The sequence below is a fragment of the Carcharhinus amblyrhynchos genome, chromosome 6 (genome assembly GCF_965287045.1).
Source record: "Carcharhinus amblyrhynchos chromosome 6, sCarAmb.v2.hapA, whole genome shotgun sequence".
NCBI lineage: Eukaryota > Metazoa > Chordata > Chondrichthyes > Carcharhiniformes > Carcharhinidae > Carcharhinus > Carcharhinus amblyrhynchos.
The window spans coordinates 60586215-60607851 of NC_137329.1; the positions used below are offsets into that span (position 1 = coordinate 60586215).

At 43.1% G+C, this 21637-nt stretch overlaps 1 protein-coding gene across 1 annotated transcript in view; it reads left to right on the plus strand.

Annotated features, from left to right (window-relative positions):
• Nucleotides 1-21637, plus strand: part of LOC145344338 (astacin-like metalloendopeptidase) — a 346104-nt gene that overhangs the window by 21496 nt on the left and 302971 nt on the right. Inside the window, 2 exon segments of the mRNA XM_080191468.1 lie at nucleotides 14440-14489; nucleotides 16024-16179. Coding sequence (XP_080047594.1) covers nucleotides 14440-14489; nucleotides 16024-16179 — 206 coding nt within the window.

Genomic DNA, 21637 nt, shown 5'->3' on the forward strand with positions numbered 1-21637 from the left:
AGTTCCACCCGGGGATCTTCCCATCCGGTTATAACATCAATTGGGATCAGAACACATTGTTTTCAGAATCAAATGTGTCGTAAGTCCAAGGACTGTCTGTATTTGATTCTACATACTTGTTCACAAAACATTGTAACATTACTAAGATCAGTAAAATGTCTAATCAAAGAGGGGTTCAACTTCTGGCAATAGATGGCCAGAAGCCAACTTCGCACAATTTTTTCAACCTTTTGTGATCTAGACAAAAATAAGTCCTCAGTGAAGATAATGGAAATTCTATCTAAAAAGATGTGCTATGTCCTCACAGTGAAGAATGAAAGATATTCAATCAGACTACAAATAGTTAAGCTTTAGCAATTCCTTTGTAGCTCAACCATTGCAAATCCTGTTGCATATTTGGAGACAAGACTCTTGGGAGCAATTTGACCAAAAAGAACAAAATTTTACTTGTGTGTGATTTCATCCATGGTCTTTGCTCCTTGAAATAATGAAATAATAATCCTCATGAAATAATTTCTTCAGCATACGTTACTACATTACTATTAGCAGAGCTCAACATGAGCCAATACATAGAAATACATAACATTTTCTCCCCTCTTAACTTGGATGTTACCTAAACAGTTGAGTATGAACCATAGTCAGTAAATCAGTCATTATTACTAAGTCAGCCGGTCTGGAGGTTGTCGCTCTTGAAATGTTTGACAGCGAACCTTGGGCATCGTCACCTTCCCACTGATGTCATTGGTGAGTGGTTTAACCAGCATTAACATAGAGATCAGATATTGTCTCTGCGTCTGAATATAGGGTAAGGTATTGATTTCAAAATGATGTGGACTGGTGTCAACTTTATAGAAAAGTCCTGATCAGGCAACTCTGTAAGTCTCAGATAAAAATTTTTCACAAGCTGCGTTCTTGGCAAATCTGTTTTTTCAAGCCAGAAATTTGACTGCATGTCTCTTCCAGATGAGGTCATCTCTGGTCTGGAGAGTGCAGGAGACATGTATGACTGTTGCAGGAACTTATTTCTCCTCTGTGGAGTATTTGTGAGACAAAACTCCTTGTTCTCAATAATTTGCCTTGCCTTTCCATCATTCCAGTTATGCTTGTTGATGGTCCTGCATAATCTCCAGTTTTTGGAGGTCTTAAAATGTCAGATGCGAAACGCAGCTGTCTTTTCATCATGAGTAGGCAGGAAAGGTTTTGGTTGTGGAATATGTGGTATTCCAGTCCACTAGCAAGAATTTGTTAAGGCGCTAGATAAATGAACCTTATTCTGTTGATGCTTTCAGAGTATTTCTTGGTTTGGATGACGTATTCTAATAAATCCATTGGCAGCAAGGTGATATGATGCAGAAATAATGTGTTGAATGCCATTTTCTTGTAGGAAGTTCTCAAATTCCTGTGAGATAAATTGAGGCACATTGTCACTTAAGATCTATTCAGGAAGTCCAAAGCAACTAAATGCTTCTACCACTTCTCTAAACCATATCCATATCCCAATATCATACCACATCCATCAGTTCAGGATTGCTCCAAGTATGTTTTCTCACTCACCTAGAAATAAATGGTACATTGTCTCCTAGTCCAAAGGAGAAAATGTTCCCTTTTGAGCAGTCTGAGCAACTGCCTGGTAGTGGCAACCTTGAAAGTTCATCGCATTACTATGTAGACTTGATTGTCAGTGCTTAATGGTATAAGTACATGCAGACAAGACCAATGCTCATCTTTGCATTCCACTTGCCACAAGTGATGGAATCCCTGTTTGTCGGCCAAAAATAGAAGTGAGTGGATAATTGTCTGTCAGCAATGTAAGCTGTCTCCCCTATAGAAACTGATGGAATTTCTTGACTCTAACAATGATTGCAAGTACTTCCTATTTGTTCTGGGCATAGTTACCCTCAGCTTTGCTCAAGGTTTAAGAAGCAAAAGCAATACGTCTTTCTTCACTCAATGGCATGATATGGGAGACCACCCTCCTATACCATAGGGAAATGCGTTGCAAGCTAATTGTAAGGGTAAAGTAGGATCAAAGCATGTGAGACTTTCAGAGTTCAGTAATCTTCTTTGGCTTGCCTGAAGGCATTATTACATTAATCTGACCACTTCCAAGTCTTGTTCTGGCACAAGAGGTTATGTAATGGTTTCAGAATTGTTGCCAACTTTGGGATGAATCTTCCATAATAATTCAGTAAACCCAGGAAGGAATGTAACTGACACATATCCTGAGGTGCAGACACCTCTCTGATAGCTTTAATCTTTGAAGAAGATTTATGAAGGCTAGTGGCATCAATAACATGTCTCAAATACTAAATAGAATATTAGAAGAACTCACATTTGTCCTTATGGATTCTCAGATCATGGTCTTCCAATCTGTGTGACATCCAAGTTTTGACATCCAGTGGCTTTGACAGTCATCCTTATAAAGTGCTTTGAAACATTAGTCAATGCAGAAATCAATTCTGGCCTCCCAGATTGCTGGATTCATGACAGTTTGCCTATCGCTGCAACAGGTCCACAGCAGATGCCAATTCCCTTGCCCTGCACTCAACCCTGGGACACCTACATAACAATGACAGTTATGCCAGACTCCTCCTTATTGATTAGAGGTCAGTAATCAACATCATTATTCCTATGAAACTCATCTCCATGGCCTAGGCCTTGGCTCCTCTCTCTGCAATTGGATCCTAGACTTCCTGAATCACAGATCACAACCAGTAAGGTAGGTAACAACACTTCCTCCACAATCACCTTGAACACCGGTGCTCCGCAAGGCTGTATCCTCAGCCCCTTACTATATTCCTTATACATCTATGTGGGTAAATTCCCCTCCAACTCAATTTTCAAGTTTGCTGATGACACCACAGTAGTGGGTTGGATCTCAAAAAATGATAAGACGGAGTATAGAAAAGAGATAGAGAATCTGGTGAACTGGTCTAATGACAATAATCTGCCCCTCAGCGTCAGCAAAATGAAGGAGATAGTCATTGACTTCAGGAAGCATAGTGATGGACATGCCCCTGTCTGCATCAATGGGGACAAAATAGAAATGGTTGAGAACTTCAAGTTTTTAGGTGTCCAAATCACCAACAACTTGTCCTGGTCCCTTCATGCCGATGTTGTAGTTAAGAAAGTCCATCAACACCTCTTCTTTTTCAGAAGACTAAGGAAATTTGGCATCTCTGCTATGACTTGCATCAACTTTTACAGATGCACTATAGAAAGCATTCTTTCTGGTTGTATCACAGCTTGGAATGGTTCCTGCTCTGTCCAAGACCACGATAAATTACAAAGGATCATGAATGGAGCCCAGTCCATCATACAAAGCAACCTTCTATCCATTGCCTTGGAAAAGCAGCCAGCATAATCAAAGACCCCACACATCCTGGACTTTCTCTCTTCCATCTTCTTCCTTCAGTAAAAAGATAAAAAAGTCTGAGAACATATACAACTGACTCAAGAACAGTTTCTTCCCTGCTGCTATCAGACTTTTGAATTGACCTACTTCGCATTTTTATCTTTCTCCACAGTGTCGCTATGACTGGAACACTACATTCTACACTCTTTCCTTTCCTTCTTTCCGTACAGTATGCTTTGTCTGTATAGTGTGCAAGAAGCAGTATTTTTCACTGTATGCTAATACATGTGACAGTAATTAATTCAGTGAAATCAAATCAGATCAAAAGATTTCAAAACTCCAGTCAGCAGAAATTGTATATAGTACAGATGTTGTATATAGTACAAACATTTTCCTTGGCTTTCTTCTTTAATTTTCAGTTTGACTGTCATTCATGCACCTTAATTCTCCATCAAAAGCAACAATGTGCTTTTCAAAATTTTTGTGAGGCCTGATTCTCCATTGGTCGTCATGTTGACTTCGGCCCAGTTCAGTTAAATCTTCTTCAGTCATGCATGACCCATCGATGCTGGATAGTTTCCCTTCACTGCATTAGAGACAAATCTGCTGTTTGCTTGTTGAATTGCATGTCCATTTCAAACTTCAGTGGAACTACTTCTCCTGTGCACTTCTTAAGCACTATCCATGATGGTCTAAATGAATCGTGTTCGAGTTTCTCCTTGTAAATAATCTCTGGCACCAGCAAGACTGCTGTCTCTTCCTGGTTGAATGTAACCAGGATCCTTTATTGCTGCTGAGACAGTGTAGTTGATATGTTGATTTTAATCTGGATTAATACAATATTCTTTGGGGATTGCCAAGTGGAACTTGATTAAGGATGATTGACAGGTCAGGTGATAAGCTTGGAATTTTTTTTTTACAGGGCATTCCATGTTTTAGTTTTGTTTCTCAGTTGTTGCCAGAAAATGGTGAAAGAAGACAGTGTGTCTGTCTTTTTCTCTGTTCAGAGACTTTCTGAAAGTTCCAAGACTGGAGAGCCTCAGAAACCTGAAGTGAAATACCTCAGGCTCACCCATGCTAAAATCAAATGTAAAACTTACGGTATAGGCTAACTTCAAAAAACACTTTTGAATTTCTGATTTTGGTCTTAACACTCAGTTAACAGACATTTTTGCGTGGCTTCGCTAAGTAGAGCACAAACAAATCTGTTGCAAGTTGTATCATGAAACACTGCCAGAATTTTATCTCCTTATCCGCCCAAGGGTCGTAAGGTCCCACCTGAGGGCAACAGAGAATGCCATTCTGCAAGCCTTATCTGCCCAGGGTGGTCGTGTGAGTAGAATTCCAGCACACATCTCCAAATTCTTAATATTCTGAACTTCTTTTAAGCACTGCCACAAATTGTGCAATTGACTACCCCTCCTCTTGGTTTATTTTATGAAACCTAAAGTAGGGTTTAGGCAAAAGATGTGCTTGCAAAATACCTACAGTTTGCTTTAATATTTTAGTGCCTAGTTTATCAGATTTCACTGGACTGCGGAAGAGGTTAAAAGTTTTTCCCCATCATGCTTAGAAAAGTGGGCACCATATCTTCCTCTATTTTATTTGCCAGTGCAAAATAATCAAAACACTTAGTGTTCCATCATTCCAATTTTTGTCAAAAGCTCCAAAGATGCTGACAACTGCCATTTTTTACTAATGGGGTTTCCCATATGCAAACTTCACATCCACGCTTCCAGCAGCTATCTTGGTTTTCTTTATACACGAGGCACTAATTTAAGCTTCAGTCTGGCTTTTGCTACATATACCTCTATAATGTTTTTGCAGAGTATCCTTTATTCACATCTACACCAGTCCATTTGTTCTCTGTAGCACATATGTAAGGTTTTCTTTTTCTGACTGTTCCTCACCAAACTTTTCCTACTTTGAGTAGCTCAGCAAGCGAATGTCCATTGTCCCCTTTGTCAGTTTTGTTGGGAGACCTGGCACTTCAAAGCATTTTGATAAAAACAAACAACTTTATTTGTAGTGTGTGATTTCTTCCATGGTTGCTGCTTCTGTCACTGTTTACAACTCTTCATTTCATTACACCACTTCCTTTTTTATATTGTGTGGCAGTAGGACTCCATGATACAAATGCATAACAGATCCCATTCTAGCATACAAAGCCTGGATTCTCTCTGGAAAGGATTCAAAGAAACTAAATGGGTGGGATGAGAAATCTAGTTTGAATATTCCAGACATCTTCATTATTAGGCATACTGGGTGAAAGAGGAAGCAAAGTTTGGAGTTAGTGATGGTGCTCTGTTGGGGTATGTTATGGCGCCTTCAAGGGCAGGTCATGTTGCATGTGGATGATTTAAGTAGGCAGGATACAAAATTTTGATTTCATGATTGAGAGTTGAGATGCAGAGATAAAGGCAGTAAAATGATTGCGGCATATCAGGTATTACACTGGCCAATAACGTGTTCATACTTGTAATATATTTACATGCTATGAATATGCATTACTGTGAAACAGTTGTCAATAAAGTCCACCCTCAGGATAATGTTAACACAGAAATATCTCATGGCATTGAGTTCATGATTATTTAAATGTGGCGGACATCAAGCAGCTTTTTACCATTGTGGCAAAGGTGAGCTTTGTTTAAAGATGTCGAACTCCATGCCACAAGGTGGTGTGTGTTCAAATTGTCACACTCAGTGAGCTGGAAGGAAGAGGACTGGTTAAATGCGGTGATCAGGTGCAGAAAGATATGTGGTGGAATGGGCGTGTGGACAGAGAGTGAGGTTAGGTTCAGGTGCAGGTCCAGAGCCTGATATTGAAAGACGTTATGGATGGGAACAAAAACATATGGAGGATAATGGAATGATTCAGAATGAGAGTAGGTGGGTTTGGCACTTGAGGAAAAGAAATGGTAACATTGTCCAGGATAATACAGGGAGTTCCATGTTGGGTGAGTCAAAAGTGATTGGGGTAAGCTTGAGGATGATGAGGTAGTGCGAAAAGTACAGTTTTCGAATTGGAATGTAACACTCAGCAGAACTGTATCATCTACTTTCAAGCACAGCTTTTCTGAACATAAATCATATGAAGTGGAAGGAAGGTAATTTTGGGTAGGTGTATTAATGTTATGAATAAGTTGTCAATTAAAGAGACTCTAATAATTAGTTAAATAGATGAGAACCATGGCTGAGTATGTCTGCCCTTTAAACACAGTATAATTACTGTTTCACTTACACAATTTTCCTGCAATTTCAAGAGCATGAAAGAAAGCAAAGCAGGAGAACCCTTATGTTCTAATAACAAAGACATAAGGCCAACAGCAGGCAGGCACCACCAGGGTGGATGGGTGATATGGACGCAGACATCCAGGAGAAGCTTTGGTGAAGATGGGCATTAGCATATCAATGCACCTAGAAGGCAGGAAATGACTACTTTCAGATGTCAGAGAGGCAATGCCAAAGTTGTCTGCTGATGTCCCAGGAAACGCTCGCCAAGATATTTCAGATTATTCATTCACATGAATTGGAAACCCCATGTCAGTGCTCCATTGGGTTACAGCAGCACTCAAGTTCTACACCAGTAATGGCTTCCAGGATGCAACAGTTAACATACGTGACATTCAAAGTCTTTTAAACAAATGGACATAAAGGAGGTTGACCAATGCCACAAGTATATCTGGGTGGAGCACTAACATCATCAGTTAATGTGAAGGCTTTCAGCTCAGTGCCATGTCCATTGCTTTGAATGACCGTAGTGGATATCCTGTGGAGGGAGGGAACCTTCTAGCCTCCTGGAATTCTTCTGCAGTGGTGCAGGGGCACCCCTCAGCCTCACCAGCTGGAGCTTAATGGTAGAGGGGATGAGGATATTCCACTAAACTTGGGAGACCAAGGCCTTAGGGAATCTGACACATGTTCCTCCTCCATCTAGGTGCATGAATGCATTTCCCAGTTACCCTTAGGAAAAGGGACTCCTGGAGGGAGATCCAGGGACCCTGTATTCCTGTCACTGCTGAACTAAGCTAATGGCTCCAACGATGGAGTGCAATTCAATGTATATGGATTGAATGCTCGATAAGAAGTCAACATTCTCGACATGGATAAGCCAAGCACTCAAATCCCTGAGACATCTCATGGTTGCATGGAGTTTCTTGTTCCCTGTGCGGAGCTGCACGTTCTCCCTGGCATTTCCCTACACTTTGCTAGATGTCCAGTAACCTTCATATGGCGATGGCCAGAGTCCTGTCATCAGGGCAGGGTTCAGCAGGGGCCTGACTCTCAGCAGTCTGTGAACCTGGCTGTCATATCCTCCTTTGGCTGCTGGGTTATGCCTGTGGCATGCTCAACAGATCATGCTCCTAAATCCATAGGTGATCTCTTCTTGGTTTGTCAGTATGTTACTGTGCTGGTGGAGATTATGATGAGGCAGATGAGGATGTCCTCTCTGGGGCAGTGCTTCTTTGTTCCCAGAGGTGGAGTTTGCATGTTCTTCCCATGACTGTAATCTGTGGATGGTAATGACTTGTGGGAGAACAAAAAGGATCACACTTTGAATCATCACAGTTCTAAAGCTTCACATTTCATCATAACCATCCTGTATGTTCATATGCAACTGGCAGGAAGATTGTATTTTCTTACTCTCCTACCCAACTTGTGCAAATGTAGCAAACATAATGTCACAACCCCCATGAGATCCATGGGGAATCTCTAATTGATTTCCCTGTGCGGCTTGTTGTTTCTTTGGTAATGGTAGAATCATAGAACATAGAATCATAGCACCATACAGTTCAGAAAGAGGCCCTTCAGCCCATCGAGTCTGCACTAAACACAATCCCACCCAGACCTTACCCCCATACCCCGACGTACCCACTAATCCCTCTAACCTACGCATCCCCGGACACTAAGGGGCAATTTCTTAGCATGGCCAATCAACCTAACCTGCACACTTTTGGACTGTGGGAGGAAACTGGAGTACCCGGAGGAAACCCACGCTCTTGTCTGCCCTTGTGCAACTCATCATCTGAGCCCTTAGTAGGACGGACACCGGGAAAGATCTGCAGAACTGTTGGCCTGGTTGGACTTGTATTGGCCTGGGTGTCCCTAGAGAGGGAGCATGCAGTGACCAAGGGCACCATCGAGGTCTTCTGTCCTTGTTGGGCACCACAGGAACTGGGTTCCTTTGGTATGATCTAAGGTATGATCTCTAATCATACCTCAGAGATAATGTCCCAGACATAACCAGCACCATTCCTGGGTATGTCCTGTGTCACTGACAGAGATAGCAGCATTGATATACAGTGGGGAGGGAATTGCCCTGGTAAACCTAAACATTAACTCTAGTCTGCATGAAGTTTCACGGTACCAGATCAAATATGGGCAAGGAAACCACCTGCCCATTACCCCTCTGCTGAAGTATCAATAGAACATAGAACACTACAGCACAAACAGGCCCTTCGGCTCACGAGTTGCGCTGATCACATCAACACCTATCTATAACCCCCAATCCCATAAAACCCCATATACTCATCCAGAAGTCTTTTAAAAGACCCCAGCGAGTTCGCCTCCACCACCACTGACGGCAGCCGATTCCATTCACTCACCACCCTCTGAGTGAAAAACTTACCCCTAACATCACTTCTGTACTTTCCTCCCCGCACCTTAAACCTGTGTCCTCTCGTAGCGACCATTTCAACCCGGGGAAATAGCCTCTGAGAATCCACCCTATCTATTCCTCTCAACATTTTATAAACCTCTATCAGGTCGCCTCTCAACCTACGTCTCTCAGGGAAAAGAGACCCAGTTCCCTCAACCTAACTTCATAAGGCATGCCTCCCAGTCCAGGCAACATCCTTGTAAATCTCCTCTGTACCCTTTCAATAGCAATACCCCACCACCACCACCACCACCCCCCGTCGTGTCAAACACCACTTTGAGAAGCACTGAGGATGACAAGAGCACAGAATGTACTCTGGGTGTGGGACTTAAATGTCCAACATCAAGAGTTGTTCAGTAGTACCACTGCAGACTGAGTTGGCCACATCCAAAAAGATTGCTGGACTGGGAATGTGGCAGATGGCGAGGGAACTATCAGAAAAGAAAAGCATACTTGACTTCATCCTTACTAATCTGCCAGCTGCAGATGCCTCTGTCCATGACAGTACAGATAAGAATGACCATTGCACGGTCCTTGTGGAGACAAAGTCCCGTCTTTACATTGAAGATACCCTCCACCTGTTCACTGACACTCAGTTTGGGTTTTGCTCATGACTCCAGTACAGCCTTGCTTCAAACATGGACAAAAGAACTGAACTCCTGAAGTGTGCCCGGAGTGACTGGCCTTGATATTAAGGTTGTATTTGACCAAGTAAAGCATTAATGATTGCCAGCAAAACTTGAGTTACTGGGAATCAGGGTGAAAACCCTGATTGGAATCATAACTTGCATAAAGGAAGGTGGCTATGGTTATTGAAGGTCAATCACTTCAGCTCCAGGATATCACTACAGGTATTCATCAGGGTAGTGTCCTAGGCCCAATCATATTCAGTCACTTCATCAATGAATTTCCCTCCATCATAAGGTTAAAAGTGGGGATGTTTGCTAATGACTACACAATGTTCAACAATATTTGTAACTCCTCAGATACTGAAGTAGTCTGTGCCCAAATGAAGCTTGGCCTGGTCAGGGTTGGGCTGACAAGTGGCAAGTAATATTTGCACTACAAGTGCCAGGCAATGACCACTTCCAACAAGAGGATCTAACCATCAGTCCTTGACATCGCTGAATCCCACATTATCAACATCCTTTGGGTTACCATTGACCAGAAACTGGACTGGACTAGCCATGTAAATACTGCAGCTATTAGAGCAGGTCAAAGGTCAGGAATCCTGTGGTGATTAATTCACCTCTTGATTCCCCAAAGCCATCCACAATGCGCAAGTCAGGAGTGAGATTGAATACTCGCCACTTGCCTGGATGTGTGCTACTCTTAACACTTCCACACCATCCAAGACGAAATAGCCCATTTGATTGATAGCCCTTCTATAAATATTCATTCCCTCCACCACTTGTTACGAAATATTCAGCATGCATTAAATGTATTCAATCAAGGGTCATTGTTCGTGAACATGCTTCAGTTCAATCTTGTGGCACACTGAGATGACTCATATGGACCACTCAAGGCCCAACTTCTGACCACCCCCACGCTCTATTTCCCACCATGTCATCTTACCTCTGACATCCCTTATACTACCATCTCCAACTGCCATTTCGACTGCTGACTCCCTGACCTTCAATCCCCGATCCCCTCAAAAATATTCAGTCATGGTGAACTTTAGCTGTTAATAGACAAGGGTTAATTCTCTGCTAGTTTGAAAAGAGGTGAAGTAAAGTTCTCAAATGGATGTCATTACATCATTACCCACATCCGGGAATCATTTCTATTTAACAATCTCTCTCCTTTTAAACTCTCTCCCTCAGGATCCAATTCCAAAATTTTCTTATTCAGCCAATTGTGTCTTTTGAACTGACAAAAGGTTTAGCCCAAGATAAATTCAACATAGGATTTATCATAATCATTATAAATATCCCAAATTTTAATCAAGCATTGCAAATTAAAACAACCTCATTGTCCTATGTGTGAATTTGTATCCAGGCTAAAATTCCCACATTTTTCTCAAAATATCCTGGAATCAATTATTGCTATTGAAATAAATCCAGGTCCATTACTTATGAAAGCAAAGTTTTAATAATTAAACTTCAATTTTTTATCTGTGACTTAAATTATTTAAACGATGATCACAAAATCACAATATTAGGGATGTCATGCTGGCCTTTTTAGCGAGGGGGATAGAATATAAAAGCAGGAAGGTCTTGCTGCAACTGTACAGGGCACTGGTGAGGCCGCAGCTGGAGTACTGTGTGCAGTTTTGGTCGCCGCACTTGCGCAAGGATATTTTGGCCTTGGAGGGAGTGCAGAGGAGGTTCACTAGGCTGATACCGGAGATGAGGGGGTTAGACTATGAAGAGAGATTAAATAGACTGGGTCTGTACGCGTTGGAGTTTAGAAGGATGAGGGGGGATCTTATAGAGACATATAAGATAATGAAAGGGATGGATAGGGTAGAGGTAGAGAGATTCTTCCCGCTCAGAAAGGACAACAGAACTAGAGGGCACAGCCTCAAGATAAGGGGGGTGCGCAGTTTAGAACGGAGTTGAGGAGGAACTTCTTCACTCAAAGGGTGGTGAATCTCTGGAATTCTCTGCCCGTTGAAGTGGTGGAAGCTACCTCGCTAAATATATTTAAGTCACGGGTAGATAGGTTTTTGACAGACAAGGGAATTAAGGGTTATGGGGAGAAAGCGGGAAAGTGGAACTGATCCACTTCAGATCAGCCATGATCTTATTGAATGGCGGGGCAGGCTCGAAGGGCTAGATGGCCTACTCCTGCTCCTATTTCTTATGTCCTTATGTTCTTAGACAGAACACATTAAAGCTTACACCCATAAATGTCATGCGTACACAAACCAAGAAGCTTAACACATGCTTTAAAACAAGAATAACCAGAATTAATTATGTAAGTATCCCCTGTTGTTCTGTTTTAAACTTATAAATTCCTGTATTTAAAACTCAAGGTTAATTCTCCAAAAAGATAAACCTTAACAAATATAGCCCAAATAATGATAAAACACATCTATAAACATCCACATAAAATAAACAAACTTAGTTTTAAACTTACATTCTTAACTTCTTTTGTAATGTTTCTGAACATAATTATTTTCATTTTATCATTTTTTTCGTTACTGATGAGTAATTCCTGTTCTTTATAAATTTGTTCACTCATTTTACTAATTTTACATGATAAACCCAGGTTTCATCATTCTTGTCCTTTTTCTCCTTTTTTGCCACCACCATTCCCTCTGTTTTTCTGGAGAGTCATGTGGATTCCGATCAGACCTAATCAGCTTACGTTGTGGTGTAGCTAACCTGCATATGTGTTTTTGTTCTGCTTTATCAGCCCCTTCTTGGGCTGCTTTGACTGCCTCAGTTACTGTTACATTGTGTTTTTCAGAGAGGGCCAGAACAGCCCTCTTCTTTTTGTTCACATCTTTCTAATGCTGTAAATGCATTACTATCCTTCTATTTGGGGAAGCCCACTTCCACCAAACAGCCCTTCACAGTGCAAGGGAGCTGTTTCTGTTTTAAGGGAGTATTCTAATGCTGCGAAGATCCCAGCTCGGCTAGCCAATTAGTTAGTGACCCAAAGCCTTCAGCATTGTTGATCATTCCCGCTATCTGGAAAGTCTCAGTTACTGCAGGCTTGTCCTTTCTCTTAAACATTCACTTAAGCATTCTACTGGGCCCTGCCAACTGCACCAATTATGTTCTGTTTTGTCCTTTTAATGATCCAGAATAATGTTTAATAAGAAGCAAACTAAATTGTTATCTCTAAAAAATTGTAATGGTTTATTAAATGAAGAGTAAGTAATCAAGAGAAATGAAAACAAACAATGAGTCTCACTGCGGACCCTAGTAATGACGGGTGGCCTACAGTTTGAATGGTCCTGGCACTGTTTGCGATCCCAGTCCAATGTGAAGTCCAACATACCTGGGTCAAAGTCCCTCTTTTACAGTATGGCACAAACAACCTTACATGAGATTTGTCACAAACACGTGTTTGGAAAACAATGTACAAAGATAACAATGGCAGGTCAACTTGGCCTGTAATTACAGTGATACTGTAATATGGTGCAAAACACAGCTGCATCCCATCCTTAGGCCCCCTCAGCATGGGTATTGCTAAGTTGGCTGGCGAATATATTAACTTTTTACTTTCTATATAGCACTTAACTCCTTTGTCTTCATGCATCTCCATAGATATATTTCTGTCATTCACACATTGCATCTAAATGCACACAGAAGGCATACTTCCAGATGTTTTGGCCTCAGTTGCCATGTGGCACTAAGGCAGATCACGTATTTCCCTTTCTTGCATAGTTGCCACTCTCACATATTAATTAATGATAACCATACAGGAAACCCCTGTTGAAAATATGGCACCTGGCACTTACCCTTGTGATCAGAGCAGATCATTGACCCATTTTCTGTTCTTGATTGCAGTTTGAAAACCCCTTCCGGTTACTTACCTTCTTTGCCTCCTTTGTCCATACTGTCATACTTTGGTGGGAGTGCCTTCTTATGCCGTCTTCATGAAACAGTATCTTCTGCATTTCCCTAGTGGTCTGGAGGAGAATGTGCAGGGTGGCATTGTTGAACTATGGGGCTGGTCTGCCTTGGTGGTCAAACATTTCTTCAAATAATATAGCATTCCCAATCAGTGAAGTATCCTGGCAGTGTTACACAATCTCTCTATTTGAACAAGAGGATCTTCTATAGGCCATTGATAGATGTCGCATTGATGGCTGATAGTGGGTTTTACCAAGTAAAAGCTTCCTCTGAGCTAAATGGCAGTATGTTCTTAATACAGACTTAGAATTTAGTGAAAATCACATGGTAAAAGGCAAAATGAAAGAAAGCAGATGTGTTCAGTCCGATGGAGAAAAAACGGCTACAGCAATGTTTTAACAACAATAATGGCAATAACGACTTTAAAATGGCTATTCTAGAATCATAGAAAGCCTACAGTACAGAAGGAGGCCATTCGGTCCATCAAATCTGCACCCTCCACCATCCCACCCCCATATATATTACCCCCTAATCCCTCTAACCTACACATCTCAGGACATAAGGGGTAAGTTTAACATGGCCAATCAACCTAACCCACACATCTTTGGACTGTGGGAGAAAACTGGAGCAAACCCACACAGACATGAGGAGAACATGAAAACAGCACCCAGACAGTGACCCAAGCCAGGAATCGAACCCAGGTCCCTGGAGCTGTGAAGCAGCAGTGCTAACCACTGTGCTACCGTGTATTTTGGCTGAGAGCTAAGCATATTGGGAATTTTGGTCAACTTATATATTAAAAACAGTTACAGGTCAGAAGGAGGCTCTGGCTTGAGAGCTGTGATCTGAAGCTTCCTGTGTTGGTCAGATCTAGGAAGATGTTTACATTAATTGAGACATCGTGGCTCTGATTTATGGCTGTTATGGGACATGTAAAATGAACTAAGCATCATGGAGTCATTCAAAAGTAATTTCACTGGATTTTCAAGCCATGTGATCAGTTTCTGGTAACACAATTGATTGGATGACAGAGAATCTTTCGGAAGCAAATGGAGAATTGTGGATAAAAGACATGTGAGTTCTTTGTTTGGCAGCAATAACTCAGAAGAGACCAACCATCGCAACAAAGCTTGAAACCCTGAAGAATGCTTCAGAGAGAAGAAAATTGATTCTACAGCGAGGATATTTCTTGGTCAAGGTTATCTTAACTCGGTAGTATCTATTTTCAGTTAAATAGTTAAAATTGATTTTCAGTGAGAGTGAAAGTGCAGTTGAAGAGTTAAAGTTCAGTTGAAATTGATGTTCAGTTCGAGTTAAAGTTCAGTAGACAGTTAATAATTGCAACTGTTTATGTTTGAGTTGGTACTAGAAGTGTTAAATAAAGAAATAATTGAATTACTGTCCTTGTTTCATGAAGCTGGAATGCTTGGAAAGTGTTTAAATTAAAGCTCTTTTACACTCAGTTCCAGTTTGATGTTGGGAATGATTTGCTGTTGACAAATCCCAGCCAGCAGATTCATTTCACATATTCATAACTTAAGCAGTGAATGAGTTATTTGTATAGATGCTTTCTGGATCGCTTAATCAGACAAATCATGAAACAAACTATGCATTATCTGTGAAGATATTGCCCTATTAATCTTTTAACTTAAGAAACTAATCCGTGCTGTCGTGTGATTTATTTCCATTTTGGAGAAGTCAGAAATATGTTTTAGGTTGCCAGTGTAGGTGACTTTAGAGAAGGTGGTATTATATTGGCATTATTGAACAAGTCATCCAGAGACTTAGGATAATGCTGTAGGAACCTGTATTTGAATCCCACCATGGTACCTGATTTTAAGAGCTTGCGGTGGCTCAGTTGATAGAACCATACTTTTAACCTGAGGGTCAAGGGTCCCAGTCCCTGTATGCCTATTGGCCCAAAGAGTTTACTATCTGTAAAAACAACAAAATAAAAATTCTGCAATGAATTGATTTGCAAGAAGAATGCCCTATAAGGAAGAAAACCTGGCATCCTTATCCGGTCTAGTCTACTGGTACCTCCAGACCTACAGCAATGTGTTTGAATCTGATGGCCTAGCAAGCCACTCAATTGTATTCAACGATTGTAAAGTCTACAAAAAGGCATGAAACCATTCAGCATTGATCTAGGCACTGGAAATAACATTGGCAAATCCAACCCTATCAATCCGGCACAGTCACTGTGTGTGTACCTGCAGCACATTGACTGCAGCGGTTAATGAAAGCAACTCATCAACACCTTCCCAAGAGCAATGAATGTTGGTCTAGCCAGTGAATCCCCATCACATGAATGAATAACAAAAATAATGTTTAGAAAGTTGGATCAACTTGCTAAATGGATGTTCTGACCTGGTATAAAATTAGTTGCTACTTCATGATGTGATTCAGAATATTGAGTGTTCATTATGCATTTACGGGCTTTTGATATTTTTAACTTGTGATTTTGTCTTATTTTGCAGTCGAACATACAGGAAGTAAAGTAATTCAGTATGGAGACATTCTAGCTGATACCGCCAGAAATGCTATGAAATGTACATATGGGCCACGAAGCTGCTTATGGCCTGCTTCAAAAGATGGGAAAGTTTATGTCCCATATGTGGTTGATAAATTATACAGTAAGTTAGTTACATTAATATTAGCCACGGATGGACAAATAGAATACATAAGCTTATAGTGGATTTTGATGCATCCATGATTATTTATGTACATAGGAACACAGGAACTAGGAGTAGAAGTAAGCAATTCAGCCTTTTGAGCCTGCTCTGCCACTCAATCAGATCATGGCTTATCTCTCCCTGGTCTCAAATCCACTTCTCTATTTGTTCCCCATATCCTTTTAATCCACTTTTTTTTATCAGAAGTGTATCTGTCTTATTCTTGATATCATTTAATGATTCAAACTCCATTGTGCTATGGGGTAGCAAGTTCCACAAATTCACCACCATCTGTGAGTAGTCCCTCATCTCAGTTTTAAATCTACCACCTCTCAGTCTATACCTGTAACTTCTTGTTCGAGATTGCCCACAAGGGGAAACATTTGGGGGGGCGATTCTCCTGCCTTGCCATGCGAATTTTCTAACACAGTGCAGTGGGAGAATCTTGCAGCCGGGCATGCACAGTATTCATGCATGTGTGCCTGCTGCACGCACATACTCCAGTGCCAGATTTCTGGCGCCGTAAGATCTGCACTGGAAACCGGCAGGAAGATCAGGTTTTTAATATATTTTAAATTTGCTTTTCATATAATTAGCAGGCCCGGGACTGAAATCTCTGGACCCGCTGGCCTCTCCACCCCACATCCACCCCCCTCATGCCCAGGGGGCAACCTGGCACTGCCCACCAGGCATGGAGCAATGCCAAGGTGTGGGGCCTATGGGGGCAGGGCCTAGCGAGTAATCAGTGGGATGGAGGGTCCTACTGCCACTCTGCCATTGGGATCAGTTAGGGCAGGAGGGAGGCCAACGATCAGGGCGGGCTGGGGGTGGTCAGCTGGAGGATCAGTTGGGGGGAGGGACTGAGATTGGGGCAGGCTAGATGGAGGTCGGAGCTGGGCCCAGGAATTATGGGGGGGCGGTGATCGAGTTGAGGGCGAGTTGTTACTAGAGAAGCGGTGCTCGACAGACTGGAGGGACTGATTGTGGACAAGTCCCCAGGACCGGATGGAATGCATCCAAGGGTTCTGAAAGAAATGGCGGAGGTGATAGTGGATGCCTTGGTGATTATTTTCCAAACATCGCTGGATTCCGGGGAAGTGCCGGAAGATTGGAAAACGGCTAATGTTACGCCGTTGTTTAAGAAGGGTGGCAGGCAAAAGGCAGGGAATTATAGCCCGGTTAGTTTAACGTCTGTTGTAGGTAAAATGTTAGAATCCATGATCAAGGAGAAAATAGCGAGGCATCTTGAGGAGAATTGTTTGATAGAGCAGACGGCAGCACGGTTTTGTTAAGGGGAAGTCGTGTCTGACGAATTGGAGTTCTATGAGGATGTGTCTAGGGCGGTGGATACAGGAGAGCCGGTGGATGTGGTGTTTCTTGATTTTCAGAAGGCGTTTGACAAGTGCCTCACAAGAGGTTATTACAGAAGGTCAGGGGGCATGGAGTTGGGGGTAGGGTGTTAGCGTGGATAGAGGATTGGCTGTCAAATAGGAGGCAGAGAGTGGGGGTCAATGGGTGCTATTCTGATTGGTCGTTGGTGACTAGTGGAGTGCCCCAGGGGTCGATGCTGGGGCCTCAGCTATTTACCATTTATATAGATGATCTGGAGGAGGGAACCGAGTGTATGGTGTCAAAATTTGCTGATGACACCAAGATTGGTGGAACGGCAAATTGTGCGGAGGGTGTGGAGAGTCTGCAGAAGGATCTAGATAGCCTGGGCGAATGGGCCAGGAACTGGCAAATGGAATTTAATGTTGGCAAATGTGAGGTTGTCCACTTTGGTAGGAATAATGGTAGGAAGGACTATTACTTACGTGGTGAAAAACTGCAGCATGCGATGGTGCAGAGGGACCTCGGGGTCCTTGTGCATGAGTCGCAAAAACCCAGCCTGCAGGTGCAGCAGGTGATCAGGAGGGCAAATGGGATGCTGGCCTTCATAGCAAGGGGGATAGAATATAAAAGTAGGGAGGTCTTGCTGCGGCTGTATAGGGCATTGGTGAAGCCGCAGCTGGAGTACTGTGTGCAGTTTTGGTCGCCGCGCTTACGCAAGGATATTTTGGCCTTGGAGGGAGTGCAGAGGAGGTTTACTAGGCTGATACCGGAGTTGAGGGGGTTGAACTATGAGGAGAGGCTGAATAAACTAGGCTTGTACTCGTTAGAGTTTAGAAGAATGAGGGGAGATTGCATTGAGACATATAAGATAATGAAGAGGATGGAGGTGGAGAGGCTCTTCCCGCTCAGAAAGGACAGCAGGACTAGAGGGCACAGCCTCAATATAAAGGGGAGGCGGTTTAGAACGAAGTTGAGGAGGAACTTCTTCACTCAAAGGGTGGTGAATCTCTGGAATTCTCTGCCCGTTGAAGTGGTGGAGGCTGCCTCACTAAATATTTTTAAGACGCGGGTTGATAGGTTTTTGATAGGCAAGGGGATTAAGGGTTATGGGGAGAGGGCGGGAATGTGGAACTGAGACACGACAGATCAGCCATGATCTTATTGAATGGCGGGACAGGCTCGGGGGGCTAGATGGCCTACTCCTGCTCCTATTTCTTATGTTCTTATGTTCTTATGGGAGTTGGGGGGGCAGTACTACAGGGGTCCTGGGCTATCTGGCGATCAAGCTGGCCAGCATGGGGGAGGCTGACAGCTCGGGGCCACTGCACATGCACAGAGACCCTCTGGTTTCAACTCCCCAGTTGTGAATTGGTCCCACCCGCTGTGGGAGATTCTAGTGTGAACTCCCACTGGAAAAAACAGCGTGAATTACTCAATTCCCACTAATTTGACGTGGGAATTTTTTGGGAGGATTCCACCTTTGATTTATGTTTACTTTATCAATCCCTTTTAATATTTTATATACCTCAATCAGATACCCCCTCACCCTTCTAAACTCCAGTCAGTATAAGCTCAAACTGTTTAAGCTCTCCTGATACGTCAACTCTTTCATCCCCAGAATCAATCTGGTGAATCTCCTCTGAAGCACCTCCAATGCCATCATACCCTTCCTCAATTAAAGAGACCGAAATGATACTCCTGATGCAGTCTCAAGTATGGTAGTAGTAAGGGCGTGGAATGCCCTGCCTGCAACAGTAGTGGACTCGCTAACATTAAAGGCATTTAAATGGTCATTGGATAAACATATGGATGATATTGGAATAGTGTAGGTTAGATGGGCTTTAGATTGGTTTTCACAGGTCAGCGCAACATCGAGGGCCAAAGGCCCTGTACTGTGCTGTAATGTTCTATGTTCTAATTCCAACACTTCTCCACATTTATACTCCTGTCCTTTGCCTGTGGAGTCTGCTCCATGCTCAGTGAGGGCACGAGTCTGATTTTACACTAAGGGTGTAAACCTCTGGGCTCACTTGTCTTAATGATATCGCGGGGGAGATAATGTACGGTCCCGGGATGTGAATGCCATGCCAGTGGACTTGAAGGCCATTGAGGCATCCCAGGTGGTAGGGGGCAGAGCAGGCAGAACCCCTTGGGTGTGCCAGCCTGGGACACTGGCAGTGTCAGTATGCCACCATGGCAATGCCCACCAGTACTCTGGCACTGCTCATTGGGTGACGGGCAGTGCCAAAGGATGGGGCTAAAAGGAAGGGAGTGGGGCCTAAGGGGAAGTGCAAGCCATGAAGGGGTGGTAGCACATGTTGAACTGTGCATTCTGCAATCAGGGATTGCTGGGGCGTCAATTAACTGGGGGTATGAGTATGGGTGGTGATCGGCAGTGTGGGCCGCATTCAAGGGGTTGGATGATCAGAGAGGGACGGGGAGCTGCTGCCTGGGGGTTTGACAATATTCCAATGGAGTGGGAGAGTGAAGAGTGAGGGGGCAATCTTATTATTTCACCCTGCTAGCCAATAGGTGGTGAGAGACAATAAGATTGCAAGAGAGCGGAAAAATCAGGCTTACGCCCAATTTCTCGCCTCTCACGATCTGACTGGCACCGGATATCCAGTGATCAGTCTCGCACCCATTTCCAGTGCAAGGCTGAATAGATTATTTAAGTTACATTTAAATACATTTTACATATGATTGGAGAGTCTGGGACTCAATCTTGCGGGCTCATTTGCCTCTTGGTCTCACCAAGTGAAGTTCTCTTTGGTGAGAATCACCACTGTCCCCGACAATGGGGACCAGACATGATGGGAAGTCAAGGGCAAGGTAGCCTGGCACCCTGGCACTGCCACGGGGCACTCTGGCACTGTCCACTAGGTACTGGGATGTACTATGGGGGTGGGGCCTAAGTAGATAATGCTGCCTGGTTAGGGCCAGACCGAGTTGGGGGGGACAGCTGTGCACTCTGCATTTGCAAACAGTGGGGGAGGGAGGGGAAATCAGTCCAGATGGCATGAGTAATACAAGGGTCTATCATCTGGGTTGGGAAGGGCGGTTGTGGGGGTTGATCTGTCCACTTGGGAGGTTTGTGGGTGTTGATCTGTCTGGAGGGAGGCTCCCAGGGTTGATCTGTCCAGGTGGAGGGGGTCGCAGTGGTTGATCTGTCTGGGCGAGGGGAGGGGCTTTTGATATGCCACAGGCTCCCACAGTAGGAGAGGGGTTTGGTCCTGTGTTTGGGCTATGGAAGTCAGCTAAAACCAGAAAAGGCTGTGTGACAGGTCTCTCTGCTGCTCAGAGCAGAGAGATCTATGTATGCACAATGGTGCCTTCTAGTGATATCAGGCAGCTTTTGGGTGATTTAAGCCCCACCCCTTCCCCTACAGGTCAGAAACATTTTTTGAGGTTTTCTCTGCTCCAAATGCATATGATAGCAGATTTGGACTTCTTGGAAAAAGGATCAGAAACTCTGCTGGCTTCGCGTTTGTTCTGAACTTAGAACTTTGTTCTGAACTCCCACAGTCTTCCAATGCACTATGTACTATTGTATGCACTGTATTGGGAGATCATGCACATGTACAATGGCGCCTTCTAGCAATCATCAGCTGGTTTCCCTGTGTGAAAAGGCACTATCCACTTCTCTACTGATGAGAATCACACATTGCTTTCTTTTTTCTAAGTGGCATAAGATTCCGCCTGAGAACTGACCCAATAATGTGTGTGATTCTCTCCTGTTTCCATGCTTGTTTGGCACTTAGAAATTTTTGGTAAGATCAATCCCTCAATCTTTCTAAGTGCAATTTTTCATCTTCTGGTTAGTCTAGGGTAGTACAAATAGTGAGGAAGTTCAGGGGCCTATTTGTTAGAAAGTAATTGTAATTTTTAGACAGCTAATTAAAATGTAACTTGTAATCTAACAGCCAATAGGGGATTAGTCATGCCAATTAGTGGGGTTGTGTTTTCCGTCTGAAAGATATTATCAATCATGGACGTTGAGAGCATCCCTGAAAATTAGTTCTGTGGGAAGTGTACCCAGCTTCAGCTGCTCATCGGACAATTGGATTGATTTGAGCAGCTGTTGGAG